Genomic DNA, 27475 nt, shown 5'->3' with positions numbered 1-27475 from the left:
CTGTCAGGAGTTGTGCAGAGCCACAAGGTCCCCCCTGAGCCTCCTTTTCTCCAGGCTGAGCCCCTTCCCAGCTCCCTCAGCCCCTTCCCAGCCCTGTTCCCTCCCCGGGACCCCTCCAGGTGTGTTTGGTCAGGAGGGCCCAGCGCTGACCCTGCGGCTGCTCCCAGGCCCTGTCCCCGTGTGCAGGTGCCTGTGGCCACACACAGGGACTCTGCCCTTGGGGATTTGTGTATCTGGTACCTGCAGTGGCTCTCCCAGCTCCTCTCAGAGTGCAGTCCCTGCTCTGGGTGTGCTCTGAGCTGCTCTCCTGACGAGGTTTTTGGGACATCTGCAGTGCAGCTGGTGCTGAGCCAGCCCAGGGTGCAGGACATGGTGCTTCCCTCATTGTGCCATGTCAGGCAGAGCCCCTAAAGCTCCTCTCAGCTCTCGTTTTCCACTTTCAGATCTTGGCATCTTTCAGTCCCCTTCCCCTGTGTGTGTTGGTGCTGGGGCTGATGCTTTGGATCCAGGCCTGAGGCCTCCCAGCAGAGACAGCACTGCAGCCACAGGGGGAGGAACGTCAGGGCTTTCCTCAGGCTGCTCTCAGAATCACTGCTTGTTCATATCCTTGTGTGTCTGTGCTTTGGATCTTCCAATATTTGGGTGGGAAGGGACCTTAAGGCCCATCCAGTGCCACCCCTGCCATGGCAGGGACACCTCCCACTGTCCCAGGTGCTCCCAGCCCTGCCCAGCCTGGCCTTGGGCACTGCCAGGGATCCAGGGGCAGCCACAGCTGCTCTGGGCACCCTGTGCCAGGGCCTGCCCACCCTGCCAGGGAACAATTCCTAATTCCCAATATCCCATCCAGCCCTGCCCTCTGGCAGTGGGAAGCCATTCCCTGTGCCCTGTCCCTCCACCCCTTGTCCCCAGTCCCTCTCCAGCTCTCCTGGAGCCCCTTTAGGCCCTGGCAGGGGCTCTGAGGTGTCCCTGGAGCCTTCTCCTCTCCAGGTGAGCACCCCCAGCTCTGCCAGCCTGGCTCCAGAGGGGCTCCAGCCCTGGAGCATCTCTGTGGGATCTAGGATGACTCCATCTCCATGTCCTTCTGGATGTGCTGGTGGCAGTAGACAGCTCCAGGCTGAAAGAGATCTTTGTATTCACAGGGGAGTCCCAGTTCACATCAGTGGTCCCTGGCAGGAACCTTGTTCTGGGATCCCAAAACATCCAAGCCCGAGGAGCAGCCCTGAAGATGCCATGGAGCAATGGCAGTGCCAGCCTGGGCTCCCTGCCTGGCTCACAGCTCCGCAGGAATGCTCTCTTCTCCCAAATTTTGAGTTCTGAAAGCTTCCCCTTCCCTGCAGAGCTTTTGCTGGAGCTGCTGTGGGGCACAGTGAGTTATTAATGGTCCTGTGGGTTGTGGGGGAGGGGACATGACCAACGAGAGCCATGGGGACAATTCCTGCCAAGTGCCACTGGTGCTGAGCTGGAGTGCTTGGTGTTGGCTCCATGGGGAGAGCAGCTGGAGAGCCCAAATCCCTGTGAGTGGTGGTGGATCCTTCCCTGGCACACAGCTCTCCTGCTGCTGGGCTGGGCTGGGCTTTTCCTCCAGGGAACTGAGGATGTGAGAGCCTGTCCTGGTTTGGAAAGCAGGTGTCTGCTAAGGAAGGCAGGAGCCTACCCTGAAATGGAAAATGCAAACCCCCTCCCTCTGAATTATTGTAATTTTGAAATTAAGGGGCTCTCAGGCAAAGATATGGGAGCAGGAATAACAGTTCTTTATTAGGGAAGAAAATAAAAATAAAATAAAGATGGACTAATACAAAACAGCCCTGCCAGAGTCAGAGCAGGCCCTGACCCCCTGTGTGTCAGGGTGGTGGCACAGTCCCATCCCAGGGGGGCTCAGGGTGGTGGCACAGCCCCATCCCAGGGGGGCTCAGGGTGGTGGCACAGTCCCATCCCAGGGTGGCTCAGGGTGGTGGCACTGTCCCATCCCAGGGGGGCTCAGGGTGGTGGCACAGTCCCATCCCAGGGGGGCTCAGGGTGGTGGCACAGTCCCATCCCAGGGTGGCTCAGGGTGGTGGCACAGTCCCATCCCAGGGTGGCTCAGGGTGGTGGCACAGTCCCATCCCAGGGTGGCTCAGGGTGGTGGCACAGCCCCATCCCAGGGGGGCTCAGCCCTCCTGCAGTGCCAGCTGTGCTTCTGCTGGAGCAGGGATCCTGCACAAGGGGGGAGTTTTCCTCTGGAGCTCCAGGGCTGCTGGAGATGGGCCTGCTCTCCTCTGGGAATGCAGGGGAGCAGAAAGCTGCTCCTCTGGGAATGCAGAGGGCAAAGGCTGCTGGGCTGTTCCCAGGGCAGATTGGATCCAGGTAGGAATGCTTGGCTCCTCCCCTGGGCAGAGCATCTCCCCATGGGATGCTGGAATTTGATCAGCCCTGCAGGGACACTCAGTGGCCATGGACAGCAGAGATCTCCTGGAGGGAGGGTGGGTTGTGGGAGAGATAAAGAGAACTGTCCCATGAGCAGCAGAGAACTGCCCCAGCTCTGACAGATGGGAATGGAACACACAGCCCCAGCCACATCTTCCAACCTGAGACAGAGCCCCAGTGGGTCAGGGATGGGGCTCCAGCACTGCTGGCTCAAGGATTCCTCATGGCTGTGGGCTTGTCCAGGCACTTCATTCCTGACTTTGGTCAGGATTTTTCCCTCTCTAGGGAGAAAACTGCTCTTAAAGCAGGGAATTGTGGAGGCTGCTGGGAGACTTCTCCCATCTAGCTCCTTCCAATGCCACAGCAAATCCCCTTTTCCCAGGAATGCCAGTGAATCAAGTGCCTTTGCTCCCTGTTCCCACATTCTGTGATCCTGTTGGAGCTGAAGCACTGAGGGACAGTGATATTTGCTGGGAATTTGTGGGCTGGGTACACAAACATGAATTCCTGAGTTCCTTTGTGTGTCCTGGTGTGTCCCAGCTCTGTGTGGCATGGGCTGGTGACAGCTCTGGGGATATCCTGTGTCCTGTCAGTGTCCCAAGGGGGGGTTATGGCTTTGTTTCCAGGCTGTTTCCCTGTTGGGCAGCGTGGTGAGCAGCCTTGGAGCACCCCAATTTATTTATTTTCAATACCACATTGCAGTTTCCCAGAAGAAAAAGCTCCTGTTCCCTCTGTGCAGTGTCCCGTGGTGAAATGCCAGGGCTGTTGCTGTGTTGTGTTTGAGTCACTGCTGGAAGGGCTTCTCAGCCTGTTCCTGCTTCCTCCTGTCCCCTGAGGAGGAGGAGGAGGAGGAGGAAAGGCAGAGGGAGAGGAGCTGCTCTGGGGGCTGCGTCATCTGGCAGGGCCTGGCTGTGGAAAATCCATTTGCCAGAGTCCAGGGGGAAGCTGGGCTCCAGCAGGATGTGCACAAGTCCAAGGAGCCCAGAGCAGCAGCTCTTGGAGAGAAGCAGCTGCTGGGGCAGGAAGCAAAGGGTGAGGCTGCTGTGGGCACAGGGGCTGCTCTGCCCTCCCACAGTCCCAAACCAACACAGACACCAGGGGCTCTGCTTGGAGCAGGTTTCTGCACTGCAAGTCCCTGATGGAGGAGTGACATCCAGCCCCAGCCTGGCTGTGAGGCTCATGGGGCCATGGAGGCTGCCCTTGGCTGGGCAGGGATGGAGAGGCAGCTGTTGCCTCCCTTTTGCCTGGCCACATTCCCTGTTTTTCCAGGGGAGTGGCTGTTCTTCACCCTGCTCGTTGCCTGTGGGTGTGTGTGAGAGGAGTTTACAGCTGGGGGAAAACAAAATTTGGATATCCTTGTGGAATTTTTTCCCTGTGCTTGCTCCATGGATGCAGCAACCAGCTAATCCTCTCTGGCTGCTTGGAACTCTGGGACTGCTGTCCTGGCAGGGAGGATGCACAGAGCAGAGCAGCGTTTGTGGAACCTTCCCTCCAGGCTCCATGGGCAATTTTGGAAGCTTTGGTTTTGAACAGGAGCGTGCTGGAGGTGTGGGTGTGCCATAGGAGGAGACCTTGGTTTGGAGCAGGAGTGAATTCTCTTGTGCTCTGAGCTGCTCCTCCAGGCTGTGTGAGCACCCACCCACCCCGTGGTGGCACCGTGGGTGAAGGAGGGGGCACAGAGGTGGGTCCCTGTGCAGGGCAGCCTTGCCTGGCAGCCTGGCACACACCTGCAGGGCCATGGAGCACATCCAGGAGGTGCCACGGGCTGTTTGCTTGGTGTGCTGATGCCTTCATGCCCAGAGCTTACAGTCCCTCAGGTCCTGGGCTTCCCAAACCATGCACAGCACCTCAGCCTCTTCTGCCTTGCCCCAGGAATCCCCCTCCGAGCCTTTGATCCCTTCTGGGCTCTTTTTCCCCTCTCTGGCTGTCTGCTGTGTGTCCTTCACACAAACAGCCCTTTCTGGAGCTGCCTGAGGAGGTGCCAAAGGGAGGGGAATAACCTGCAGCAGCTCTGAAAAAGAAATGAGTCTTTATGCTCTGGTTCAGGCTGGTTTGTGGTACAATAAGCTCAGTTTTGCCAGGGTGGCAGGCACAGCAGGGCTGGGCCAGGCAGGTTCCTTCTCTCCTGCTCAGCTGCTGCTGTTGGCAGCTCCAGCTGGCTGCCCCAGAGGCTCCCTGTGTCCCCCAGCATTTACACTGAGAGGTGCAGCTCCTGCCCCAGCACAGGAGGGACCTGGAGCTGCTGGAGAGAGCCCAGGGGAGCCTAAGGGCTGGAGCCCCTCTGCTCTGGAGCCAGGCTGGCAGAGCTGGGGGTGCTCACCTGGAGAGGAGAAGGCTCCAGGGACACCTCAGAGCCCCTGCCAGGGCCTAAAGGGGCTCCAGGAGAGCTGGAGAGGGACTGGGGACAAGGGATGGAGGGACAGGACACAGGGAATGGCTCCCACTGCCAGAGGGCAGGGCTGGATGGGATATTGGGAAGGAATTGTTCCCTGTGAGGGTGGGCAGGCCCTGGCACAGGGTGCCCAGAGCAGCTGTGGCTGCCCCTGGATCCCTGGCAGTGCCCAAGGCCAGGCTGGGCAGGGCTTGGAGCAGCCTGGGACAGTGGGAGGTGTCCCTGCCATGGCAGGGGCAGCACTGGATGGGCTTTAAGGTCCCTTCCCACCCAGATAATTCAGTGATTCTCTGACTGTAAGCCATGTATGAGTTCAGCCTGTACATTGTGCTTTGGGAGGGTGAGTGTGCCAGGCCATGGGAGGATTCAGTCTGGGATGTGCCATGGGTGTTTTGTGCTGCTTTCCAGCCTGGAGGGGAGCACAGGGAAGCAAACCCCGAAAATCCTGGGCTCACACACTTAGAAATCCTGGATTTCTGAGCCTGGGCAGGCTGTGGCACCAAACAGCCCCTTTACACAGGTGATGGGGGGGTTTGCTGCAGGGAGCTTTGCCACACCAGGCAAAACATTCAGCATCTTTAAATGGCTCATCCTCTGTTTGTGACCTCCTGGGGTGTTTGATTGTGTTGGGGTTTTCTTTGGGTTTTTTTTGTTCAGATCAGCTCCAAACCCTGGGAAGGCTCCATGTCCCTGTTCTGCAGGACAGCCCGGGGTGGCTCTGTGGTGGCACTGGGCTCTGCCCCCAGGGTGGCTCCACCCAGGTGTGTGTTTTACCTGAGCAGCAGCCAGGCTCTAAACCTTTTCTTCTTTTTTTATTGAACCCTGCCTCCTGCCCCTGAGCCGTGTTTGGAAGGGTGAGAACAGGTTTCCCTTGTCAGCAGAGGAACAGAAGCTAGAAACAAAGGCTTGGAGGGTGGAGGAAGAGCCCTCTTGAAGTTCATTAAACAAATCAATGTTTAGAGTCGAGCATCGTGCCTGCTGAAGCCTTTGAGCACTTAGGGAGGACAGGAAATCTGGAACACTTGAGACAAACAATTTCATTTGGATTAAAACCATCTCAGCGTAACTTCTATTCCTGTTAATGGTTCCAAACCATCCTTGAAGTTGTTTGTTTAAATATGTTTTTATGCTTCAGTGGCAACAATTGAGGGATAATTTGGAAATGTCACACTTGGCATTTGAGAACACACTTAAATACCACAAACTGAGGCTCCTGAAGCCCTGCTGAGCATGGAGGTGTTCCTGCCTCCAGATATCCGTGGAGCTGGTGGGGTCAGTCCAGAAAGGTCCTGTGCTGAGCAGAGGAATTTCTACCAGCAGGGAAAATCTCGGGTTTCTGTGGTTGAGATGACCCCAAGGTATTAGAAAGTCTCTTTTTTTCCAGCCCTGCTACCAAAGAAGAAGTTGAGATTCCTCAGTTCTGCTTTCCAAGGTTGTTTATTTTCTCTTATCTGTTACATTCTCTCTCTGCCCTGCTGAGGTCTGTCCAGCAGGTCGGGTTGTGGCACAGTCCCTGCCCTTGGGGTGCTGTTGGCTTTTTATACTAAGAACTACTTGTACTTTATTACAATCATTTTCCAATACCTATCACCTATGTTAGCCAGTCTGTCTCTGCTCTAAAGCAATCCAGAAGTGCCACCATCACAGCAGAAGATGGAGGCCAAGAAGAAGGAGAAGGACAGGACACGCAGATTCCCCATCTTGCCTCTTGAACCCCCATTCCAAATCCCCAAAATTCTACTTTTCACCCTGTTACAAATTAACTATTGCTCTACTCAAACTCTTGTGGCTTGTGACTCCTCACACAGAGTTGGGAATTGTTTCCATGGCTAAAATCCAAGGCACAGGTGTCTTTGACTCTGTGCCAAGGTCTCTGAGCCCCCTGCCAGGGTCTCAAGTCCTCCAGGGCAGCCAGAGCAATGTCCTGGGTTCTGACAGGAAAATACCCCAAAAATTCCAGATGTGAGTGCTGCAGGTGGAGGAAATCTCCCACAGTTCAGCTCCAGGCTCTGCTCTGGGGCCTGGCTGGGTCTGTTTCTCCTGGTTTCTCGTGGGTGTGGGCAGGAAGGATGTGGGTCCTCAGGCTTCTTTGGCTGCCAGCTCTTTGAAACATATTCTGGCTTTTTTTCCTGCTTCCTGGTGAATTTGGGGTGTTTGAAGGAAAGTCTTCTCCTCTGCAGGCTCCTGATGAGCAGAGGGGATCTGGTCCTCAGCATCAGCTTTGGGCTGGTTCTGGCTCACAGCTGGCTTGGAGATCTCTTCCCCCCCCTTCCAAAAGGGGAAAAGAGGAGTTTGGTGGGGAGGGAGTTCTCTGCTGTCCATTCTGTATTTGCATTTTCCACTCTGGCATTTCCTGCAGAAGGAGCCTGGGAGAGGCTTTGGGGCTTGGGGCAAGGCTGAGGGAGAAACTGCCCAAGGAGGTGATGAACAGCAAAAGCTGTGTGTGGCAGGCTGAGAAGCTTTTCTACTCTTGGATTCCTGGGAAAAGCAGGATTTGTTAGGCAGGATGGTTTGTAACCCAAGGATCTGTCTTCCCCTTGGGAACTTGCTCACTTTGTTCCTTCTCTGTCTTGGTTTGTGGGTGATCTCTCTCCCATTCCTCTGCTTTTAATACTTGCAGGCTTATCCTTACCACAATTACTCCCCTGCTAAACACAGGAGGTTTATTCCCCTTCTACCTTTAATAGGAACTTTGATTATTTCTTCTGTGGCAGGAAAAGATGAGAACAAACCAGGCTGGGGCTTCCTTTGTCTCCTGCTCTGGAAGGTGTGTGGATCCTGCAGTGCTGGAGCCTGGGGATGAAGGGATGGGAGGGAGGAGCTGATCTCTGGGCCAGATTAGGGAGGGATGTTGCAGAAAACATCTTCACCAGGCTTGCTTGTGATGGACCTTTAAGTAGAGACCTGAGCAGGCTGGATCTGCCTGCTGGGCTCCTCCTGGAGCTTTGGGAAAGGCTGGGAGAGCAGCCCTGGGTCAGCACTGCCACTTGTGAAATAAATAATGCAGTTCTTGCACTGCTTACTCACAGTTGGCCAGGGCTGCTCCCTGGAATGAGATCCTCCCCTCGGGGGTGTTTTAAAGGTTACTTAATTAGGTGTAATTGCAGCAGAATAGAAACCTGCTTTGAGCTTCTGAGAGCTTTGTGGCAAGTGGGGGGCTCAGATCCTGTGGGCAGGGCTGCAGGCAGGGCTGTCAGCCTCCCCCTGGGCCCAGCTGTTTATGGTGATGAAGGCACAGGAGGGGAGTGCTCGAGGCTGCTCCTGCCTTTGGGAATGGTGCAGCTGTGCTTCCCATCCCTGCAGCAGTGCGGGGAGGCAGCTGAGCTCTGCTCCCCTGTCAGGCTGGTGATGCTCCCTCAGCAGCCAGCACAGGGCACGGGTGTGCTCTGAGCCCACAGAAATGCTGCATTAGCAGGGATCAGAGCATTTCAGCTGCTCCCCCTGCAGCCCAGGGGTTTAGGGAGTGGGGGATCTGAAGAGAGCTCTGTGGGACAGCTGTGTCTTTGGCACAGCCCCTTTGGTTTGGCTGCAGGAGCTCCAGCAGTTCCAGCCCGTTTCCCAAAGGTGAAAAAAGGATACTCTGCCTTCTGTCATCAGCATTTAAAAATGTTATACATTGTTCTTTGAAAGGATTGGTTTACCCCTGAGAGGCAAGGTGGATTTTTAGGGAGTTCTGGCTCATAGGTGGAGGTGCTGCATCCACCTTTGTGTAACCATGAGAGGTTTTACACAGGGTGTTCTCACTCAGGTGAATTCCTCTGGGCCACTTCAGGTCACACACCTGCCTGAGCAGAGAGGGGAGCAGCTGCTGTGAGCCCTCCCTCCTTTTTCGTGCTAAAAATCCCTCAGTTTGGCACTTCTGCCAATGCAGTGCTTGTCCTTCTCTCTGCTTGAGTTCAGGGATTGTCTCAAGTACAGAGATACAGCATGTTCAGAGCAGATCTGGGCTTCTGGCAGCCAGGGGAGAGTAATTAAAGTTACATGAGAAGTGCTTGGATTTTCATGTCCTGCCACAGCCAAGCAGGACACTGGGACCTTTTTTCCTTTTTTTCCTTTTCCCTTTTTTTCTTTTTTCCCTTTTCTCCTTTTTTTCATTTTTTCCTTTTTTTCCTTTTCTCCTTTTCTCCTTTTTTTCCTTTTTTCCTTTTCTCCTTTTCTCCTTTTTTCTCCTTTTCTCCTTTTCTCTTTTTCTCCTTTTTTTCCTTTTCTCCTTTTCTCCTTTTTTTCCTTTTCTCCTTTTCTCCTTTTCTCCTTTTTTCCCTTTCCCTCCCCATTTGCTTGGCTATTTTGAGGTCTTTATCAGGAATATGTCAGTACTCTTTCTTCCTCTTTGCCCCCTTTGCATTTGCTTCCAGATTAAAGCATCCCTGAGAGTTGATTTAATTCCCAGGGCAGGACATGGAAGCACCATCCCTGTGAGACTCCACATGATTTGATGCTCTGAGCTCCACCAGCTCTTCTTGGGGGGTGCCTGCCTGCTGTGGCCACCAGGAATGTCCCACCCCCCTTCCCCCTCCAAAGAATGTCTTTTTGGGATCTGGTTCAGCCCTGACCTGTGCCAGGGTGTGAGGGAAAGCTGCAGGCAGACTCAGGGCTTGCAGGGCTGCCCAGCAGAGCCCTGAATTCCCTCGGGGATCCCACCTGAAACAAGCACAGTGGATATTCTGTCCTGCTGAATCCATCTGCTGTGTGCTGCAGACATGGAGCATCCATAAGGATGGAGAGGAGAGGCCCAGAGCTTCCTTTTCCTTTTCTAAACAGGGAATTCACAGCTGGGGAATCCTTCACCTCCCTGGGAAACCTCCACTGCCAAGGCTTTGTGTGTGAGCTGGAATGTGGAGCTGTCACTGTTGGAGCTCAGGGTCATTTGCTGAGCTGAATTCAGTGCTCCAAAGCAAGGGAACTCTTTTTGTGCTGTGAGGGGCCCCTGGCATGGCAGTGTGGGCTCTGAACCCTTGGGGTGTGGAGGTGGAGCAGCCTGGAGTGTGCACAGGATACAGGGGGTGGGATGGGGATGCTGCAAGAAGTCCTTGTGGTGCTTTTGGGGTGCCAGGTGACCTCCCCTCCTTGTCCCCACCTGCTCCATGTCCTTTTCCAGGAGGAATCCCTTGGTCTGGGCTGTGTCCCTGGCACAGGGGTGACCAGAGCCCCCTTGGCACATGCCACCCCCTGTCACATATTTTATGAAAAATCCTTTTGCCAGGATTTTTTTCTCCCAAGAAGCTGAGAGGCCTCAGAAAGGAAATGTAATCAATCATTATCTGCTGCTGTGGGATGTGGCAGGTGCATCTTTGACTGGTCTCATGTGAATTGTTTCTAATTGATGACCAATCCCAGTCCAGCTGTGTCAGGACTCTGGTCAGTCACAAGATTTTATTATCATTCCTTTCCTTTCAAGCCTTCTGATGAAATCCTTTTCTTCTATTCTTTAGTACAGTTTTAATATATCATTTTCTTTTAATATAATATCTATCATAAAATAATAAATCAGCCTTCTAAAACATAGAGTCAAGATTCTCAACTCTTCCCTCGTCCTGGGACCCTCGAACACCAGCCCAGTTCCCAGCTGTGCTCCTGCTGCTGAGGCTGTGCTCAGCTCCAGGCAGCCTGGCTGGCTTCAAGCAGTTTAAAGCTCTCACTTTCCAGCAGGATTTAAGTCAGCTACTTAAACCACCTCATCCTCTTTCACTCTTTAATGCTCTGTGTTTCAGCTGCTCAGGCTCCAAGGAGGGTTTGTGACCCGCCACAGACACACACAGGAAGCAAAACTTTTATTTGAAGTATTTCTTGCTGGCCCAAAGCAGGACTGTGGCTTCTGTCTGGCAGCTTGAGCTTGGTGCTCAGCCTGGTGGAGTGTTCCTGTTTGGTGCTGTGCCAGGAGCACTGTGCTGGGAGCTGCTGTGCTCAGCCTTCAGCTGGAACCTCAAATCTGTGAGCTCAGAGCTGCTCACATTTGCTGCGTGCATCTAAAGCACTTTGGGCCTCAGTGCTGTGGTTTTCCCAGCTGCCTGATAAGGTGCTGGGTTTAGCCCAGTCATCAAAATGAACAAATGAAGAAAATAATCCCAGGCTGCTCTAAGCCCTGCCCAGCCTGGCCTTGGACACTGCCAGGGATCCAGGGGCAGCCACAGCTGCTCTGGGCACCCTGTGCCAGGGCCTGCCCACCCTGCCAGGGAACAATTCCTAATTCCCAATATCCCATCCAGCCCTGCCCTCTGGCAGTGGGAGCCATTCCCTGTGTCTCCAGGTCCCTCCATGCCTTGTCCCCAGTCCCTCTTCAGCTCTCCTGGAGCCCCTTTAGGCCCTGGCAGGGGCTCTGAGGTGTCCCTGGAGCCTTCTCCTGTCCAGGTGAGCACCCCCAGCTCTGCCAGCCTGGCTCCAGAGCAGAGGGGCTCCAGCTCCAATCCTGGGTGATGCTGGGTGAGAGGAGGAGTCCAGGGGCTGTGGAGATCAGGCAGGCACAGCAAATATTCTTGTTTTCTGTCTGTGGGTTCTTTGGAGTGTCAGCAGCCACTCCCCTCAGCCTGGTGGTGTCTCAAGGGGTGATGGGGATTTTAAGCCTGGCCAGCAAATCCAGGCAGGTTTGGATCAGCACAGACTGATCCAGCTTCTTCACCATGTGCCTTTTGTTGTTTGCATCCATAATGTCCAGGTTGGGAAGTTTTCAGAACCATTTCCCCCTGCCCACAGCCCAATTTAAATACCTTTTTATTCTTTCTCTTTTGCATAGAGCAGATACTGCCCTGTGTGTCCTGCCTGAGCTCTGGGGGGGTGAGGTGCCCTGCTGTGCCATTGGCACCAGGCTCTGAAGCCCTCTGTGGTCCTGAGGAGCTGAAAACCACAGAAACTGTAATTTAGAGTGTGTCATGCTATTCCCTTATAGGCTTATCAAGTCTGATTAAATGTCACTTGCCTTTCTGTTATCTCTGTGCACAGATAACAAATTAAGTGACAGCTTCATCCAGGCAGCTGCCAGATGCATTAACTGGAACTGACACATTCCTCCGAGGTGTTTTTATTAGTCTCAAATACCTTTGTTTAACATACAAGAAACCCGACTCAGCCAAGATGATGAGTGCCATGTGAGTTTAGGAGGTCTGTCTGCCAAAAAAGAGTGCTCTAGAAAACTGGAGAAGGTGTTTGTGTTGTCTTCTCCCATTCACAGAATCTCAGGTTAGCTTGGAAAGAGCTCTGAGATCCTCGAGTCCAGCCTGTCACCCATCCCTGCCTTGCCACCAGCCTGGAGCCCTGAGTGCCACTTCCAGCCTTTCCTTGGACACCTGCAGGGATGGGGACTCCAAACCTCTCTGGGCAGCCCCTGGCAATGCCAGCCCAGCCTTTCTGGGAAGAAAGAAAGGAGGAAATTCCTCCTGATGTCCAGCCTGAGCTGGAGTCAGCTGGCAGGTGGGCACAGCTGTGCCCTGGGGGATTTGGGTTTCCTCTCGTGGCACTCCCACAGAGGCACAGCCTGAAATTCAGTGACAGGACCAGGGAACAGCTGGAGCTGGGCAGGCTCAGGCTGGATTTTGGGAAAGGCTCTTCCCCCAGAGGGTGCTGGGCACTGCCCAGGCTGCCCAGGGAATGGGCACAGCCCCGAGGCTGCCAGAGCTCCAGGAGTGCTTGGGCAATGCTGCCAGGGATGCCCAGGGTGGGGTTGTTGGGGGGTCTGTGCCAGGGCTTGGACTGGGTGATCCCTGGCGGTCCCTTCCCATCGGATATTCTGTGATTCCATGTTTTATGGTCTCAGCCCTGTGGGTTCCTCCATGCCAGTGGAATTTTTGCTGCTCCTGTGGCAATGTGGGATGACCAGAGCACGTGGAGCCGTGGGTGAACAGCTCTGAGTGTGCTGTAGATGTGATTTTCCTATAGAAACACATGGCTGGCTTTCAGAAAACCAAGAAGAGCTCAAAGCACCCCCCCAGTGCTGCTGCAGGGTGAGCAGGGCAGCTCTGATCTCCATGGGCTGGGGGCTGAGTCTCCTTTGAGACCTGTGTGAAAGGAGAGGTTTGGTGATTCACCAGCTCCTTCCCCAAGAACTAACTGAAACCCCAAACTGAAACTGCACAAATGCAGCCCTAGAGACTCCCTCCTGTGCATGAGGAAGAGGAGGAGGATGAGGAGGAGCATGTGTGTGACAGGTGAGGGCAGCTCTGGAGTGTGGAGCTCACCTCTCTCACCTCACCAGCTTCCTCCTGGGCTTGTTCCCCAGCTGAAGGATGTGCTGCAAAAATAGACAAAGGTGCCTCAAAAGCTCTTAAAATGAGGGATAAATGTCTGGTTCAGCTTGAGAAGCCTCTGGTGTAAAGGATTTTCTGCTCATGGCAGAAGAAAGGAAGGAACCAAATGCACAATTTGGAGACCCTTTGGGCCCTGTGGTTTTGCCCTTTTCCCATTCTCTTTGAACAGCCCAGACCATCCACAGCAGGTCTCAGAGTGCCCCTTGCTGCAGCACCCCCATCCCACCCCTGGCCTGACGTGATTCCCTCCCCCTCAGGCATTGTCTAATTGGGAAAATGTTTCAGTTATACGGGCTAAATTTGTAACAATGAGCAGTTCATTATCACCAACTCCCCTTAATTGGGCCCTCCTAGCAGGCAGCCTATTACAGAGTTTCCCAATTAAGACAGGACCTCTTTAAAACCCATAAAAATAAACAAAGCCCTGGCAAAGCAGGTCCATGTTACAGGAGACACTGCCTGAAGTGCTGCTTCAAGGCTAAGCAATACTTTCAACAGCACCCAAGTCCTAATTAACCCCTTGTACTGATTACTTATGTTCCCTCCAAGGAGAGCAGACACAGTCTGGGGTCAGCTCAAGAAATTCCCTGTTATTTTCTCAAGTCTTTCTGATTAAGAGGAAAAAGTTGGTTCCAAGGTGTTTCTGTGCTGGAAGCTGCTGTTTCCTGCAAGGATTCCATTGGTAACTCTGCTTTTTTTGGTTGCAGGTAAAGGACCTAACAAAATACCTGGATCCCAGTGGATTGGGAGTTATCAGCTTTGAAGATTTCCATCGGGGCATCAGAGCCATCAGAAATGGAGGTGAGCTTCCTGCTGTGCTGTGAGAGAGGATGGGAACAGGCCATATTTAACACCAGGGTTGAGCTGAGAAGGTTGTTCAAAGAGGAGGAAAACCATGGGGAAAACCATCTGGGTTTTTTTTTTTCTGAGAGTTCCTACTCTGTGCTGGGTGGAGGGATAGGGGGAGAGGCTGGGGACATTTCATAGGGGTTGAAAAAGGTGGCACAGCAGTCGTGGTGGTGGTTCCATGTTTTGTTGTTTATCAGGAAAGTTCCTTCCTACAAAGAAGCGTCCCTGGGGAGTCCCTCCTGGTTGGGTGTCTGTCACCTCTGGTTTTGGGGGGGTCTTGCTCTGGTGGAGTGGCTGCCATGCTGCTGGAGGTGTCTGTGACATCTTCCAACACTGGCACTGAGCATGGAATGGTTTGGATTGGAAGGGCCTTAACACTCATCTCACATCACCCCCTGCCACGGGCAGGGCACCTTCCACTGGGATGGGAATTACCATGCATTCACCAATTTACTGATGGATTTACCAACTCATTTATAACCTGCACTCCAAGTGTTTGGAGGATCAACATGCTCAGAGGGTTTTTAGCCAGCAGCACATGAAACCAGAACTTGGAACTCCCTGGCTGGGGTCAGGATGATCTTCCAACAGGCCAATGCCAATCCCCACGTGGCTTCTGAGGGCTTCCTGCAAGTGCTTCCAGAGCAGGAGCTTGGTGAAATGTGAAGTTTCTTTCTGGCTGGTTGCCATTTGAACCCCTTTGCTGCAGAAAAGGTTTTTTTTCAGTTGTTTTTTTCGGTTTGGGATTCCTCTCAGAGTGTCAGAAGGTCATTTTGGGCCAGGCATGTTGTTATGGGCAGGGTGTGAGATCTGGGAATCTCCCTTCTGAGCAGCTGGAGTTCTGGATGTGCACATGTGAATTATCACCCTTGCACAATAGTCAGCTCTGCTCAGAGATGCTTAGCTGGGATTCCAGCCCTGCCCGTGGAGTGTGCTGCAAGGGTGGCAAAGAACCATCCTTCCCATAGAAACTGCTGGTCCAGGAGTAAAAACCCCTCACAGCAGTTTTCTTCTGTTCTTCTGTCAGCTGTCCATCCCTCCTTCCTTCTCCCCAGTTCCACCCCCACTTTATTTATTTATTTATTTATTTATTTATTTATTTATTTATTTATTTACTTACTTACTTCACATGGCGCAGGGTGCCCCGAGCAGCTGTGGCTGCCCCTGGATCCCTGGAAGTGTCCAAGGCCAGGCTGGGCAGGGCTTGGAGCAGCCTGGGATAGTGGAAGGTGTTGGAGTTAGAATGGGATGCAAAAGTTACCCAAAATGGAGTAAGGGGTGCCCAAATGCTGCAAAAATGCAGCAGCAGAAAAGATGATTGTGGGATTGGGACTCTCCTGACCTTAGGCTCCTCTTACCTAGAATCCTGGAAGCACAGAATATCCTGAGCTGGGAAGGACTGAGGGGAGCATCCAGTCCCACTCCTGCCCTGCACAGACCCCCCAACAATCCCACCCTGTGCATCCCTGACCGTGCTGTCCAAACCCTTGGAGCTTTGAGCTCCCTTCCCACCCAAACCCCTCCAGGATGATTTGAGCTCAGGGCTGCAGTGTTTTATGGCAGCTCCCAAGTTTCCTGAGCAATTCCCAGCTGCCAGGAAGCAGGAGGAGCTGCAGCACACTATTAATTTGTAATAAATTGCCATTGGAGTAGAGCATTTGTGAAAGCCCAGGCTCGTGTTTCTCCTCAATAATTCATCACTTTGGTGTTGTGTTCTGTTAATTGAATGGGAAAAGCAGATCCAGGCAAAGCTTTTAGGGGCTCCATTTATTAAATTTGAAAGAGATTGATATGTGTTTATTGCAGTGGTTAGGAAGGGCTGAGCTCTCTAACAACATATGGCATTAACTGGTTATAAAAGAAGCCCAGGGCAGGGAGCAGAGGAGGTTCTTTGAGTCTCACAGCTGAGCATTGCTCACATTGAAGCCACCTGAAGGATTTGCTGCTGCTCTTGAGACAGTCAATATTGATCATCCCTTTGTAACCAAAGCAGAGGTCATGCTGCTGCTGGGTGTGCCTTTTAACAAGGTTTGTTAATTAGCTGGGCCTATTTTTAGTCAGGGAATGCTCTGCTGGATTTCTTGGTGCTCTGAAATTCCTGGGTCAGTCATAGAAGAGAGAGCTGGTGTCAGCTTGGACCTTTTGGTGTCTGTGTTAATGCAGGGTTTATTTCTGAGGATGTCCCACTCTTCTCTGGAGATCAGCTGGGATTTGCCTGAGCCTGGCAAACTGAAGGTGCAGTTACAAACCCAGCCACATTTCCTCTGTCAGCTGCATTTCTCCCAACTGCTCTGTGCCCACTTGGCCTTTCCATGCAGGATGCTGAGCTCCCTGTCTGCCCCTGTGCCAGGGCATGTCCCAGTGCCTGAGGAACAGGCTGATCCAGGGCCAGCTCTGCAGTGCCCTGGGCCAGCTCTGTGTCTGCCTGGCCAGGTGATGCTGACTGGGAGGGGGCAGAGCAGAGGGATGGGGATTTGGGCCTTTAAGGAGAGGTTTTAGCCACTCCTGGCTGCCTTCTGCCCTTCCAGAGTGAAGGATGGATGGGAAAGCCTGGTTCTCATGAGTGTAGATTTTGTAGGTTCTCATGGATGTAGGGTTGTTTGTTTTTTTTTTAATGCCTGCAGGGTGGATGGCCAGGGAGTGCTTCCAGAGTAATTTACCAGTAAATTTGGGTAAATCACCCAAATACCAGTAAATCCAGAGGCTTTCCCTGCTCTGGGAGGTGCTGAGCTGTGGCTCTCAGGTGCCTGAGCTCTCTTCTCAGGCCTGGGAGCTGCTGGGACAGGTTCAGCTCCCCGTGGTCTCTGTTCCTGCCCTTCCTCCTCGTGGCTGCTGGATCCCCTTGTCCTTCCCTGCTGATTACTTGTGTTCCCTCCAAGGAGAGCAGACACAGTTTGGGGTCAGCTCAAGAAATTCCCTGTTATTTTCTCAAGTCTTTCTGATTAAGAGGAAAAAATTGGTTCCAAGGTGTTTCTGTGCTGGAAGCTGCTGTTTCCTGCAAGGATTCCATTGGTAACTCTGCTTTTTTTGGTTGCAGGTAAGGACTTAGATAGCCTTACAAAAAAAAAACTAAACTAAAGAATAGGCCAAGAAACACCTACAGTGTGTTGTAATTAGGAAATAGTTGGCTTTTGATTGTGGTGGAGTGAATTATAACATCTGTGTTGTCTCACCCTTCACATGAAACTAAAAAGAGAATAAAATTTTTTTTTAAATGCCTCTCAGCATTTTAAAATTTTTTTAAATATCCCATCTCTGGGTCAGAAAAAGGCTTAGTGTGACAGGATCCCCTTGTCCTTGCCTGCTCCTCAGGGAGTGCCTTTCCCAGTCTGTGTGGCTGGTACCTGAGGGACTGGGCAGTCTGCAGAGCACAGGGGCAGTGTGGATGCAGCACTGGCAGCGTGTCAGGGGGGATAAATAACTCTGAGAAATGGAATTTTACAGCCTTGCATTGTAAAACCTGAAAAACTGCAAATGGAGGGAAGGCAGTAATGAAGGAGAGTAGGATGCTTAAAAAAGGGGGTTTTGAGGCCTGGAGAGTTCTCAGCCAGGGGAAGACCTGGTGCATCTGGCTACCATTGTTGGATTAAGGTTTTTTTGACTTAGAGACGGGGTAACTGAGATGTGGTCTAAAAACTTTTATTTTATTTTAAATCTGATGTGAAGAGTGAGACAATACAGATATTATAATTTATGCTGTTATAATCAGAAGCTAATTATTTCTTAATTATAATACATTATAAGCATGTTTTGGTCTATCAGGTTTTGGTACACTACACTGTAAATGTCTTAAAGCTAATCATTTAAAATTACTCTTCATAGGTCTTACTACAATGTATCTTTTATAGTTCTGTTTCTTAAAGTATCTAGTTTTATTTGTAAGGTTATTTTTTGAAACTTGTTTCTAGTTCTGTTTCTCTCTTAATAATGTCTGTCTTATTCTAAGGCATTTCTAAGTTAGTATTTTTTATTTCAAGGTTTGTATACACATGTGTACTGTGTGAGCCTTCTGTCAGGCGTTGAAAATTCTCTACAAATTCATTTCCCACATTTCCCTCTTTTTCTTGAATGGAAAAAAATATTTCCCACAACCATCAGTGAGATGCAAGGGAAAAGAAAGAGGGAGGGAGCCAGAGTGACTGCTGCATCATCCCAGTGAGGAGCTGCAGCTCCTGGAGGATCTCCTCAGGGAGAAACGAGCCAGGGGTCACATCCCAGCCCCTTGGAAAGCTCAGCCTGGCAGGAAGAGCCTGTTTGTGTGCAAGGAGCTGCCCTGGAATGGGACAGTGACATTCCAGGGGGCTGGAATCACAAGCTGAGGTGCCTGGACCAAGGAGCAGCTCTGCTCCTCTGGGTCCTGGGTGCAGGGGCAGCTGGAGGGGGGGTTTGGTGACAAACAGGATCAGCCACAGCTGGGGGCAGGCACACAGCCAGGCCTGTGCTCACCAGCAGATCCCTTCCCTTGCCCAGGTGTTAAAAACCTTCACAGCTTCAGACACCTGGTGTTTCTGCAGGGGTCTCTCTGAACATCTCTGCGCTCACACTGCAGCTCACAAGGGTAAGGAGCAACTTGTGTCATGCACACACATCCTAGGAGCTAAAACATCTGGAACATCTGTCTTGCAGGGAGGAGCCTGCAGGGAAGGGGCCGTGGGAGGTGCCCCTGCACACAGGGGGCCTGCTGGAGGTGGCAGGCAGTTTAGGGAGCTCTGTGCCAGACAGGGAAAGGTGCATCCCTGGAGCTCCCAGCCTCATCCAGCCCTTCTGCCTTGGCTTCTGATCCTGAACAAAAGGGCCCCTGTGCACTGAGAACAGACAGTGCATCCATGGAGGGGTGGATGTGTCCAGGAGCTCAGAGAAGGCCCCAGGATGGAAATAATCACAGCTCTTTGTTGTTATTTTTGTTTATTTTTTAAATGCTTCGACTAAAAGCCCATTGGGTTTGGGGAGACGGAAAATCCAGCTCGAGAGCCAACACCCAAACCTGGAAACTCCAAGAGAGTTCCTCTTTGCAAGGAGGAAGACCTGGGAGACCCCTGGCAGTGCCAGCCTTGGAGAAGCTGGATCACAAATCCACTGTGCCAAGGGAAAGATACTCCAGGGGCTGAGTAAGAGGCTTGGAGCAGGAGGAACACCTTCAGCTCCCCAGAGGCACTTCCAAAGGCTGGCAGGAGGGAAAAGCCTGGGGCAGGCAGGGCAGGATGCTGAACAGCAAATACCGAGGTGGGGGGTCAGGCTGTGGCTCTGCCTGGAGATTGCCTGGGAGCACCACACTGTTCCTAACTGGAACTGGCAGAGCCTTTGTGGGGCTGCTGCTCTTCAGTCCCCATCCCAGGAGCATCCCTGCGAGGATCTCAGGGTGCTCCCAGAGTTTCTGCTCCCCAATCCTGGAGCATCCCTGGGAGGATCTCAGGGGGTGTTCCCAGGGTTTCTGCAGCACTGTCCAGAAAGGTTGGTGAGCTCCTGGCAGCTGAGTGTCAGCTGGGAATTCCCTGAGAGGAAAGACTACATACTGCCCTTCTCTGAATGAGGGATGTGAATGTTGTACCTTGTAGGAAAAATAGTTAAGGTAAGAAGAGGCAGAACCCAATCCACCAATTTTTAGGCATTTTTCAAAAAACACACCGATGAAACTGAAAGAAAATCTCCTGTTTTAATTAGAAGCCCTGAGCTTCTCACCTTTACTATTTTTCCCACAACACCTTAAAGGCTTAGAGCCGGGAGGGAGCTGCACATCAGCTCCCAAAACCAGATCCACGGGGTTTTCCCACGTGCAGGCTGTGTGCCACATTCCCTGCTCCCACTGCTCTGGCTGTGCCTCGGGATCTGACTGTGCTCAGATGTCACCTCAGAGCCCAGTGTGCCCAGAAGCCACTCAGTGCCACTCAGAGCCAGTGCAGGGCAGCACGTGGTGGCACAGGATGGGTCTGGGAGAGCCGGGCTGGCTGCCCTGGATCCCGCTGGCTCCTGGGGGCTTTCCAGGGTGTTGGGTACCCAGTAAGGTAACCCCTGTTTGCTTTGTGTGGAGGCTTTTTCCCCCCTCTGTAGGATCTGCATTGCAGATGGGTTTTTGCTACGCAAAAGGAAAGCTTCCCTTGCCCAGGGATAATTCCAGAAGCCAAAGCTCGTATTCCTCTCCACTCCCAATCCTGCAGTTATTTTTGTCTGTGGGCATCCTCAGCCCTCTGCCCCACCTGGCTGCTGCAGGTGCAGTGGATTTGCAACAGGGGGTGGCCGGGCCCAGTTGAATATTGCAGCTTTTGCTTTTGAGAAGGAAAGCCTTGCCCAAGGCTCAGCAGATGGAAGCAGAGCCCGTGTGCCCGTTTGACTAAACTCGGGGAGTAGCTGGCACCGCTTTGAGCACTTCCTACGTTCCCCTGGGATCTGCTGATCCCTGGATTCGTGCAGCACTGCTGCAGTGGAGACCTCCCTGCTGCTCCTGCTGCTCCTAACCCTGGCTGAAGCAGCATCCACAGGGACACAGCTCCTTTGATGGCTGAAGGTAGGACAGATGCCTCTTTGTGTACAGCTGGCGTGCAGGGAACGGGGGCTGCCATGAATGGGAAATCAAGATTGATTCATGAGCGAGAATAAAACCCAAATTGCTCTCATTATGTCTTCTGCTTTTTTATTTTTGCCTTTGCATCTTGCTGTGCTCTGGCAGATCCATATGGATGTGCTATACATACTGCTGGTGGGGATAAGGACTTTAGGAAGATGAGTGTTAATTCTGCCCCTGAAAGGAGTGGAGATTTAAATGGCTCTTTAAAATTTATATGGATACTTGAAAAAAATATAATCCCTGTGCTGTTCTTGGGAGCTGGGGATTCTGCTCATCTTTGTGGTGCAGGAGGATGGTTGTAGCACCAGGATTGTGCTTGTCAGGTTTGGGGTCCATGTGCTTGTCTGTGCCCCCTTCTGCCAGGGACAGGAGCAGCCAAGGCTTTCTTGAAATTTATTTGGATTTTTTCCCTTGAAATAGTGGTGCTTAGGGGGTTATATTGGAAACCACTGGGCCTGCCCATAAAAATGTGTGAGGGCTTTGCTGGGATTCTTTAGTCCAGAGAAAAGGAGGCTCAGGGGGGACCTTCAGGCTCTGCACAACTCCTGACAGAAGGGTGGACACGGGTGGGGGTCAGGCTCTGCTCCCAGGGAACAGGGACAGGAGGAGAGGGAATGGCCTCAAGCTGTGCCAGGGGAGGGTCAGGTTGGACATCAGGAGGAATTTCCTCATGGATAGGGTGGCCAGGCCTTGGCAGGGGCTGCCCAGGTGGGTGTTGTAGTCCCCATCCCTGGAGGTGTCCAGGGAAAGCCTGGATGTGGCACTCTGGGCTGGTGACAAGGTGGGCACCGGGCACAGTTTGGACCTGATGATCTCAGAGGTCTTTCCAGACTCAGCGATTCTGGGGTTCTGTTGAGCCTGTAACTCTGTGCTTGCAGGGAATGGGGAATTAGGAGCATGAGAGATGGAGCTGAGCTGCTTTGGGGGTGCTTGTGGTCGCAAGGACCTGGGGTGTGTCTCCATCCCTCTCCTGACAGGAGGGTTGGGTGTATCCAGGGCACAGAGACCCCTCTGTGAGGGGCTGATCCTCTGGAGATGCAAACAGCAGGAGAACCAAGCAGGTGTGGACCCAGCCCAGCTGGAGGCTGTTCCAGGGAAGAGCAGGACACAGGTACAGCCCCAGGGCAGGGGCACTGAGCTGGGTGCTCCTCTCCTCCACCCGCAGTGTCCTTGGAGAAGAAAAATCCCTCTTCTGCTCCCAGGAGCTCCAAAATGCTCCTGTGTGTGTGGAGAACTTCCTCTCCAGCTGTGCAGCCCCCAGGATCAGCAGATCCTGGCTGCAGGCCTCTTCCCCATGGCAGGGTGAGCAGGGAGCCTTGGATGAGCAGGGGTCATTTTCTGTTCCCCTGGAAGCTGGAGCCTGTTCTGAGAGTGGAACCACAATCACACCGTTCTCGAGCTCTTTTAAATCACTATTTCTGCTATAATACAGACATAAAATCATTTAGGTTGGAAAAGTCCTTCAGAATGATTGAATCCAACCATTAATGGATTTGATCTAGTAACAATGTACCAGGGCAAGGACTCGGGTGCTGGTGGGGGGGGCACTCCTGGCTCAGCCGAGCAGTTTCTTCACTTGCATTTCTCTTTTGATTTCCATAAACACTTGTTTGTAGTGAATTCATCAGTGTGGCAGCTGGGTGAAGGGTGACAGGGAGGGGGGCTGCTGTGCTCTGGGTGCTCCATGGCTCAGAGGGAGCTGTGCTTCCCCAAAGCAGCCTGGCACATGACATACTGCATTGACCTACTTTTGGGAGAGGAGCAGAAGTGTTGGGAGAGCTGTGTCTGTAGGCAGTTCTGGGATGAGAGCAGCAAGGAATGGCTCAAACATGCTGCTGGAAAATGCTGTGAAGGCTCTGGGGGCCAGGAATGGGAGATTGGCATGGGAATGTCTTGGTTTGAAAAGCCAGGTGTCTGCTAAGGAAGGCAGGAGCCTTCTTCGAAGTGGAAAATGTAACCCCCCTCCCTCTGAATTATTGTAATTTTGAAATTAAGGGGCTCTCAGGCAAAGATATGGGAGCAGGAATAACAGCTCTTTATTAGGAAAATAAAAATAAAAGTGCAGTAATACAAACCAACCCTGCCAGAGTCAGAGCATGCCCTGACCCCCTGTGTGTCAGGGTGGTGGCACAGTCCCATCCCAGGGGGGCTCAGGGTGGTGGCACAGTCCCATCCCAGGGTGGCTCAGGGTGGTGGCACAGTCCCATCCCAGGGGGGCTCAGGGTGGTGGCACAGTCCCATCCCAGGGGGGCTCAGGGTGGTGGCACAGTCCCATCCCAGGGGGGCTCAGCCCTCCTGCAGTGCCAGCTGTGGTTCTGCTGGAGCAGGGATCCTGCACAAGGGGGGAGTTTTCCTCTGGAGCTCCAGGGCTGCTGGAGATGGGCCTGCTCTCCCTCTGGGAATGCAGGGCAGCAGAAAGCTGCTCCTCTGGGAATGCAGTGGGCAAAGGCTGCTGGGCTGTTCCCAGGGCAGATTGGATCCAGGTAGGAATGCTTGGCTCCTCCCCTGGGCAGAGCATCTCCCCATGGGATGCTGGAATTTGATCAGCCCTGCAGGGACACTCAGTGGCCATGGACAGCAGAGATCTCCTGGAGGGAGGATGGGCTGTGGGAGAGATAAAGAGAACTGCCCCACCCTCTAACAGATGGGAAGAGAATAAATACCCCCATCTTCCAACTTCAGAATCTCTGCCCCCCTGAGAATTCCTTCTTTACAAATCTCTCCCCATACATGAATTCCTGCTTTGGAGCATGTGCCTGAAAAATCTGGCTGTGTCCAGTCACCATCATGGACTGTAACAGGTCTGACATACATCCTCAGTTCTGAGGGAGTTCTGGTTCTAAACTGGGATTAAAGCTGGGATCAAATCACCAAAGAATCACTGTTGGTTCAGCATTCCTTGGGAGGGAAAAGCATTGCTGTGTAGCCAGATCTCCTGGAAATCAAAGCTAATTCCAGAGTGGAGAGACTTCCATGTGTCCTGAAGTGAAGGAAACCTGTGGTGGCTTTTTAACCCACAGATGACAAACCCAAGTTGATAAAGACAAATCTGATGCCCAAAAGAAAGCAAATTTTTCTGGGAAAGGAGGATAAAACCCTCTGCAGGGACTACCTGTTTTCCCAGGAAGATGAAAATAGGGAGCAGTGCTTTATTGGAGCTTTGGAGTAGTTCTTGGTGTGAAAAACATGTTCACTCTCCTGTGAAAATTTTAAGAGTTTAATGAAGGACAGTAGGAGACCGGGACCATGGAGCAAAGGTTATTATGGCACTCAGCCAAGAGCACCTTGTTATTTTTGGGAATACCCCTGAAATACCTTTTAATTACATCAGCCCTTTGCATATTTATAGACCCTTATGCATAGTAAACTTTTCCCCAAACTAGTTTACATGTTCCAAGACCTGTTTAGCACATCTCCTCCTTGGATCCACCTTTTTAGAGCATGGGTATTCCTTGGCTGTGGCTTTAGTCCTTTTTTATCCCCTCCAGTTTTTGGGCCCTGGCTCACACTGCCTTCAGACAGTGAGTGCTGATGGTTGGTAGATGTGTACAGGTGTCCTCATCCTGTGTGCACTGGGTGTTATCCCACCCAAGCAGGCATTTTAACCCAAGCATACTTGTATCAGCTGTTTCACTAAGCTTAATTAACAGCTGAAATACAAACTACATATTTGTAACAAAGTTACTTTAACATTACAAATATAAAATCGTTTCAATATTTGCAAAAAGCCAGTATTATAATATGTGTCTATAACATTAGCTGCTCTTCTCTGCAGATGATGACTAAAGAGAAAAGAGAGGCAGGTTCTGTTAAATAACATTTCTCCTCTTCCATCTCCTGCCTTTGTTTCTCCATTGCAGGATTCCCTTTCTGGGCTGTGCTGTGTTCCTCCACAGCTGGAGCTGGGAATGCTTTTGGGAACAGGGCTGGCCTGCAGTTTGGGGAGTGCGTGGGAGGAGGGTAGGGTGGGGTGGGCTGGGCTGGGCTGGGCAGGGCAGGGCAGGGCAGGGCAGGTGGCTTCACGTGGGTGTGGGGGGTGGTTTCTGTCCTGCCTGTTCTGGTGTCTCAGGTTTGGATGTTAGGCTAGAGTGAGGGGTTGTCAGTGCTTGGATCAGCCCAGGAAGGTGGGGAATGTGTCCTTCCTCCTGAGCAGGAGCACCTGGGCAGGGCTCAGGAGATCCCTGCCCCAGCTTGGGGGAAGGAAAGGAGCCCTGCAGAGCTCTCTGCTGTTTCTCCTGAGGAATCCAGTCAATCCGGAGTTATTAACAAAGGGATAATTACTCACCCAGGACTTCTGCTCCTCCCTGCCCGGCTCTGTCACAGCCTGCTGGCTGGGACTGCACTGGGTGACCTGGCACCCCTGTGACACCCTGGCAGGCTGATGTGGCAAAAGCTTTTTTCTCCAGAGTGGTTCCTTGAACCATCCGTGTGTGATGTGGATTTCCTAGAAACCAGGGCTGATTGGGAAGCAGCTGGGTGGGTGAGCTGCAGGTGGGGTGGTTCCAGTGGGCATCCACACACTGGGAAAAACCAGTTTTCCCAATTCTCTGGTGTTCTGGCTGAGCACAGCTCACATCATCTCATTCTCATTCTGCCTGTCCCAGGCTGTGTCCCCTCCTGGCCTGGTCCCTGTGTCCCTCAATGTCTTTCTCCCTCATGATCCTCTTTTCTAAGCTCTTACAGTCCAAAGTGCTCCTGTAAATCACTGGCCAGTTTATTCCTCTTTGGAGCAGGAAGGACTTCTGCTAACGAGGCAATAGGAATTTTTATTAATGTAGTTAATAATTCCAGAGAGCTCAGCAGAGATGATGTGATAGTTCTAATAAAACCACCCCTGAGGGTGGGCAATGGCTTGTTTGGACCTTGTTTCCATGTTTGGAATCCATGATCTTGGAGGTCTTCTCCAACCTGAGCAATTCTGTTTGTCACCTCTCAGCCCCTCGGTGCTTTCCTGGAGCCCTGCATTGAAAAGGTCCAATTCCTCCCTGTGCTCCTTCCCCTGCAGGGGAGGACTCAGACACAGATAATGGCTGGAAAAAGGATCAAACCCCAATTTTACAGGCCCCCCCTCCATGATTTTCTTTTATTTTGGGTGGTGTTTCCTATACAAAAGCCAGTTGGAGCAAAAGCACTTTAAATAATGCATCTCCCCTGTCCTTCAGTGACAGGTGGCCCATGGTTTGGCTCTGCTTCCATGGGATTTTCTGGCAGTGTTGGAGTTAGGAGGACAAACAGAGAAGGGAATTCAAACATGCACCTTCAGGAGCATTTTCCTGCTACTCTGCATAGCTTTTAGGGGGTTTTGGAGGACTGGGACTCCAGACTGGCACAGGGGCTGCTCAACCCTCCCTGTAACACACAGGACATTTTTGAGCAGCACGGTCATCACTTCCAAGAGATGGCTCAGAACTGTGGAGCACCACCTTGGGGAGAATTCTTCCTGCAGGTGTAGTTTAGTGCCTCCCCTCTTAGGTATTTTCTGTCCCAAATTTCCCCTAAACCCAGGCTGGGTTCTGATCAGGACATAGAGGGCAAGTCTGAGATCTGAGGCTTTATAAATAGCTGTATAAATAATTTTCATTGGTGATTTTGCAGCTCTGTTGTTGAGGTTGAGCCTAGGCTGGAGCAGGGGGTGTCTGTAGTGCCTGCCCAGGCTCACAGCTCTCCTGTCCATCACATCTTTTCCAGAGGCACGTGGGTGGTTCTGATCCAAACCACTCCCCAGGGCTCAGTGACAGCTTTGGAGAGGCTTGGCATTAATTGTGGTCAGCTTTTGGTGTGGCTAGTGGAGGGCAGAAATGGCAAGTGAGACCTGACTGACAAATACTAATGCCTGCACGTTGATGGAAGTGCTGTAGGTGTTGAAAGTGTTCCCTTTAATCCTTGTGGGTCTGGAAGCTGTGCCTGGACCACTCTGAAAATGAAATTCAGCCATGCTTGGGGGTAAGAACATTGTGAGCATTTCCTGGGCCCGGGGTTGAAAGCTTTGAGCTGGGGGGGATTGAACTGGGTTTAACTCTTATCCTCATTTCTCCATGTGGGAGCTTTGAGCTGGAAGGCTGGAGCCTTCAGGATGGAATGGGGGCATCCAGTCAGTCCCAGCCTGTGGAACTGCCTGGTTTCTGCCTGTCTTATTTGGGGTGTCACAACCTCTGCTCCATTTGAGTTCCTGAGTCAGGGTTCTCTTTAATTTTATTTTGCTTGTGGGACAATCTTATATAAAGATAAGATAAAATATAAAGATAAAAAGATAAAGATAAAATATATAAAAGACTATATAAAATATAAAATATTTATATATTTATTATATATAAATATAAAAATAAAATATATTAATATTAAAATAGAAACTATGTAGAGGTAAAGATAAAAGGTAAAGATAGATATCTAAAGATAAGATTGTCTTCTGTGAGCTCCTGGGTGTGGAGCATTTCAAGGAGTTTCTGCTTCAGGGTTCTCAAACCCTGGACAGGAGAGTGGCCCCTGGGTGTCCCCAAGGATGTGGCAGTACTGATGTGCTCCTGGGAGCTGACTTGGGATGTTCTGCTGGTTCTATGAGCTCCTTCTGGAGGGCCTGCCTCGATCTGTTCCCAGAGCAGGGAGTGCAGGGCCATGGGGAGTGGTGAGCTTTGCAGTGCTGGGTTAATGGTTGGAATTGATGATCTTGGAGCTTTTCATGATTCTGTGATCTCTGTCTAAAAATCCAGCTCAGTTTGCAGAAGGGTGGAGATTTGGAAGTAGAAGGAGTGAAGGAGCTGGAGGACATCAGAAGGTCTCACCAGCAGCAAGTGCTATTTTGGAGGCTCAGTCTCTCCATCAGAAGGTGGCTCTAAGCCACTGCTGGCCCTAGGCTGCACCTCATTTTCCACACCTCCAGCAGTGAGCTTTTGTTCCTGCACAAGCCTGCAGGAAGCTGAGCTGGGCTTGGTGACTGGACAATTTGAAAAGACCACTCAGATTGCTGGGAATTAAAAATGAGACCCTGTGTTTTGAACTCAGCATAAATTCCAGGTGTTAAACTCACTGAGCACA

General features: G+C 51.9%; 1 protein-coding gene across 6 annotated transcripts in view; it reads left to right on the top strand.

Moving 5' to 3' along the window:
* Positions 1-27475, top strand: part of RAB11FIP3 (RAB11 family interacting protein 3) — an 81945-nt gene that overhangs the window by 7998 nt on the left and 46472 nt on the right. For all 6 annotated transcript variants that reach the window (XM_059861216.1, XM_059861213.1, XM_059861217.1 and 3 more), the window contains one exon: positions 13740-13833. In XM_059861216.1, the coding sequence (XP_059717199.1) occupies positions 13740-13833 (94 nt within the window). The remainder of the gene's footprint in view (positions 1-13739; positions 13834-27475) is intronic.

Source organism: Haemorhous mexicanus, chromosome 17 (genome assembly GCF_027477595.1).
Source record: "Haemorhous mexicanus isolate bHaeMex1 chromosome 17, bHaeMex1.pri, whole genome shotgun sequence".
NCBI lineage: Eukaryota > Metazoa > Chordata > Aves > Passeriformes > Fringillidae > Haemorhous > Haemorhous mexicanus.
The sequence above is the reverse complement of the archived record's forward strand: the minus strand, read 5'-3'. Positions and strand labels throughout refer to the sequence as shown.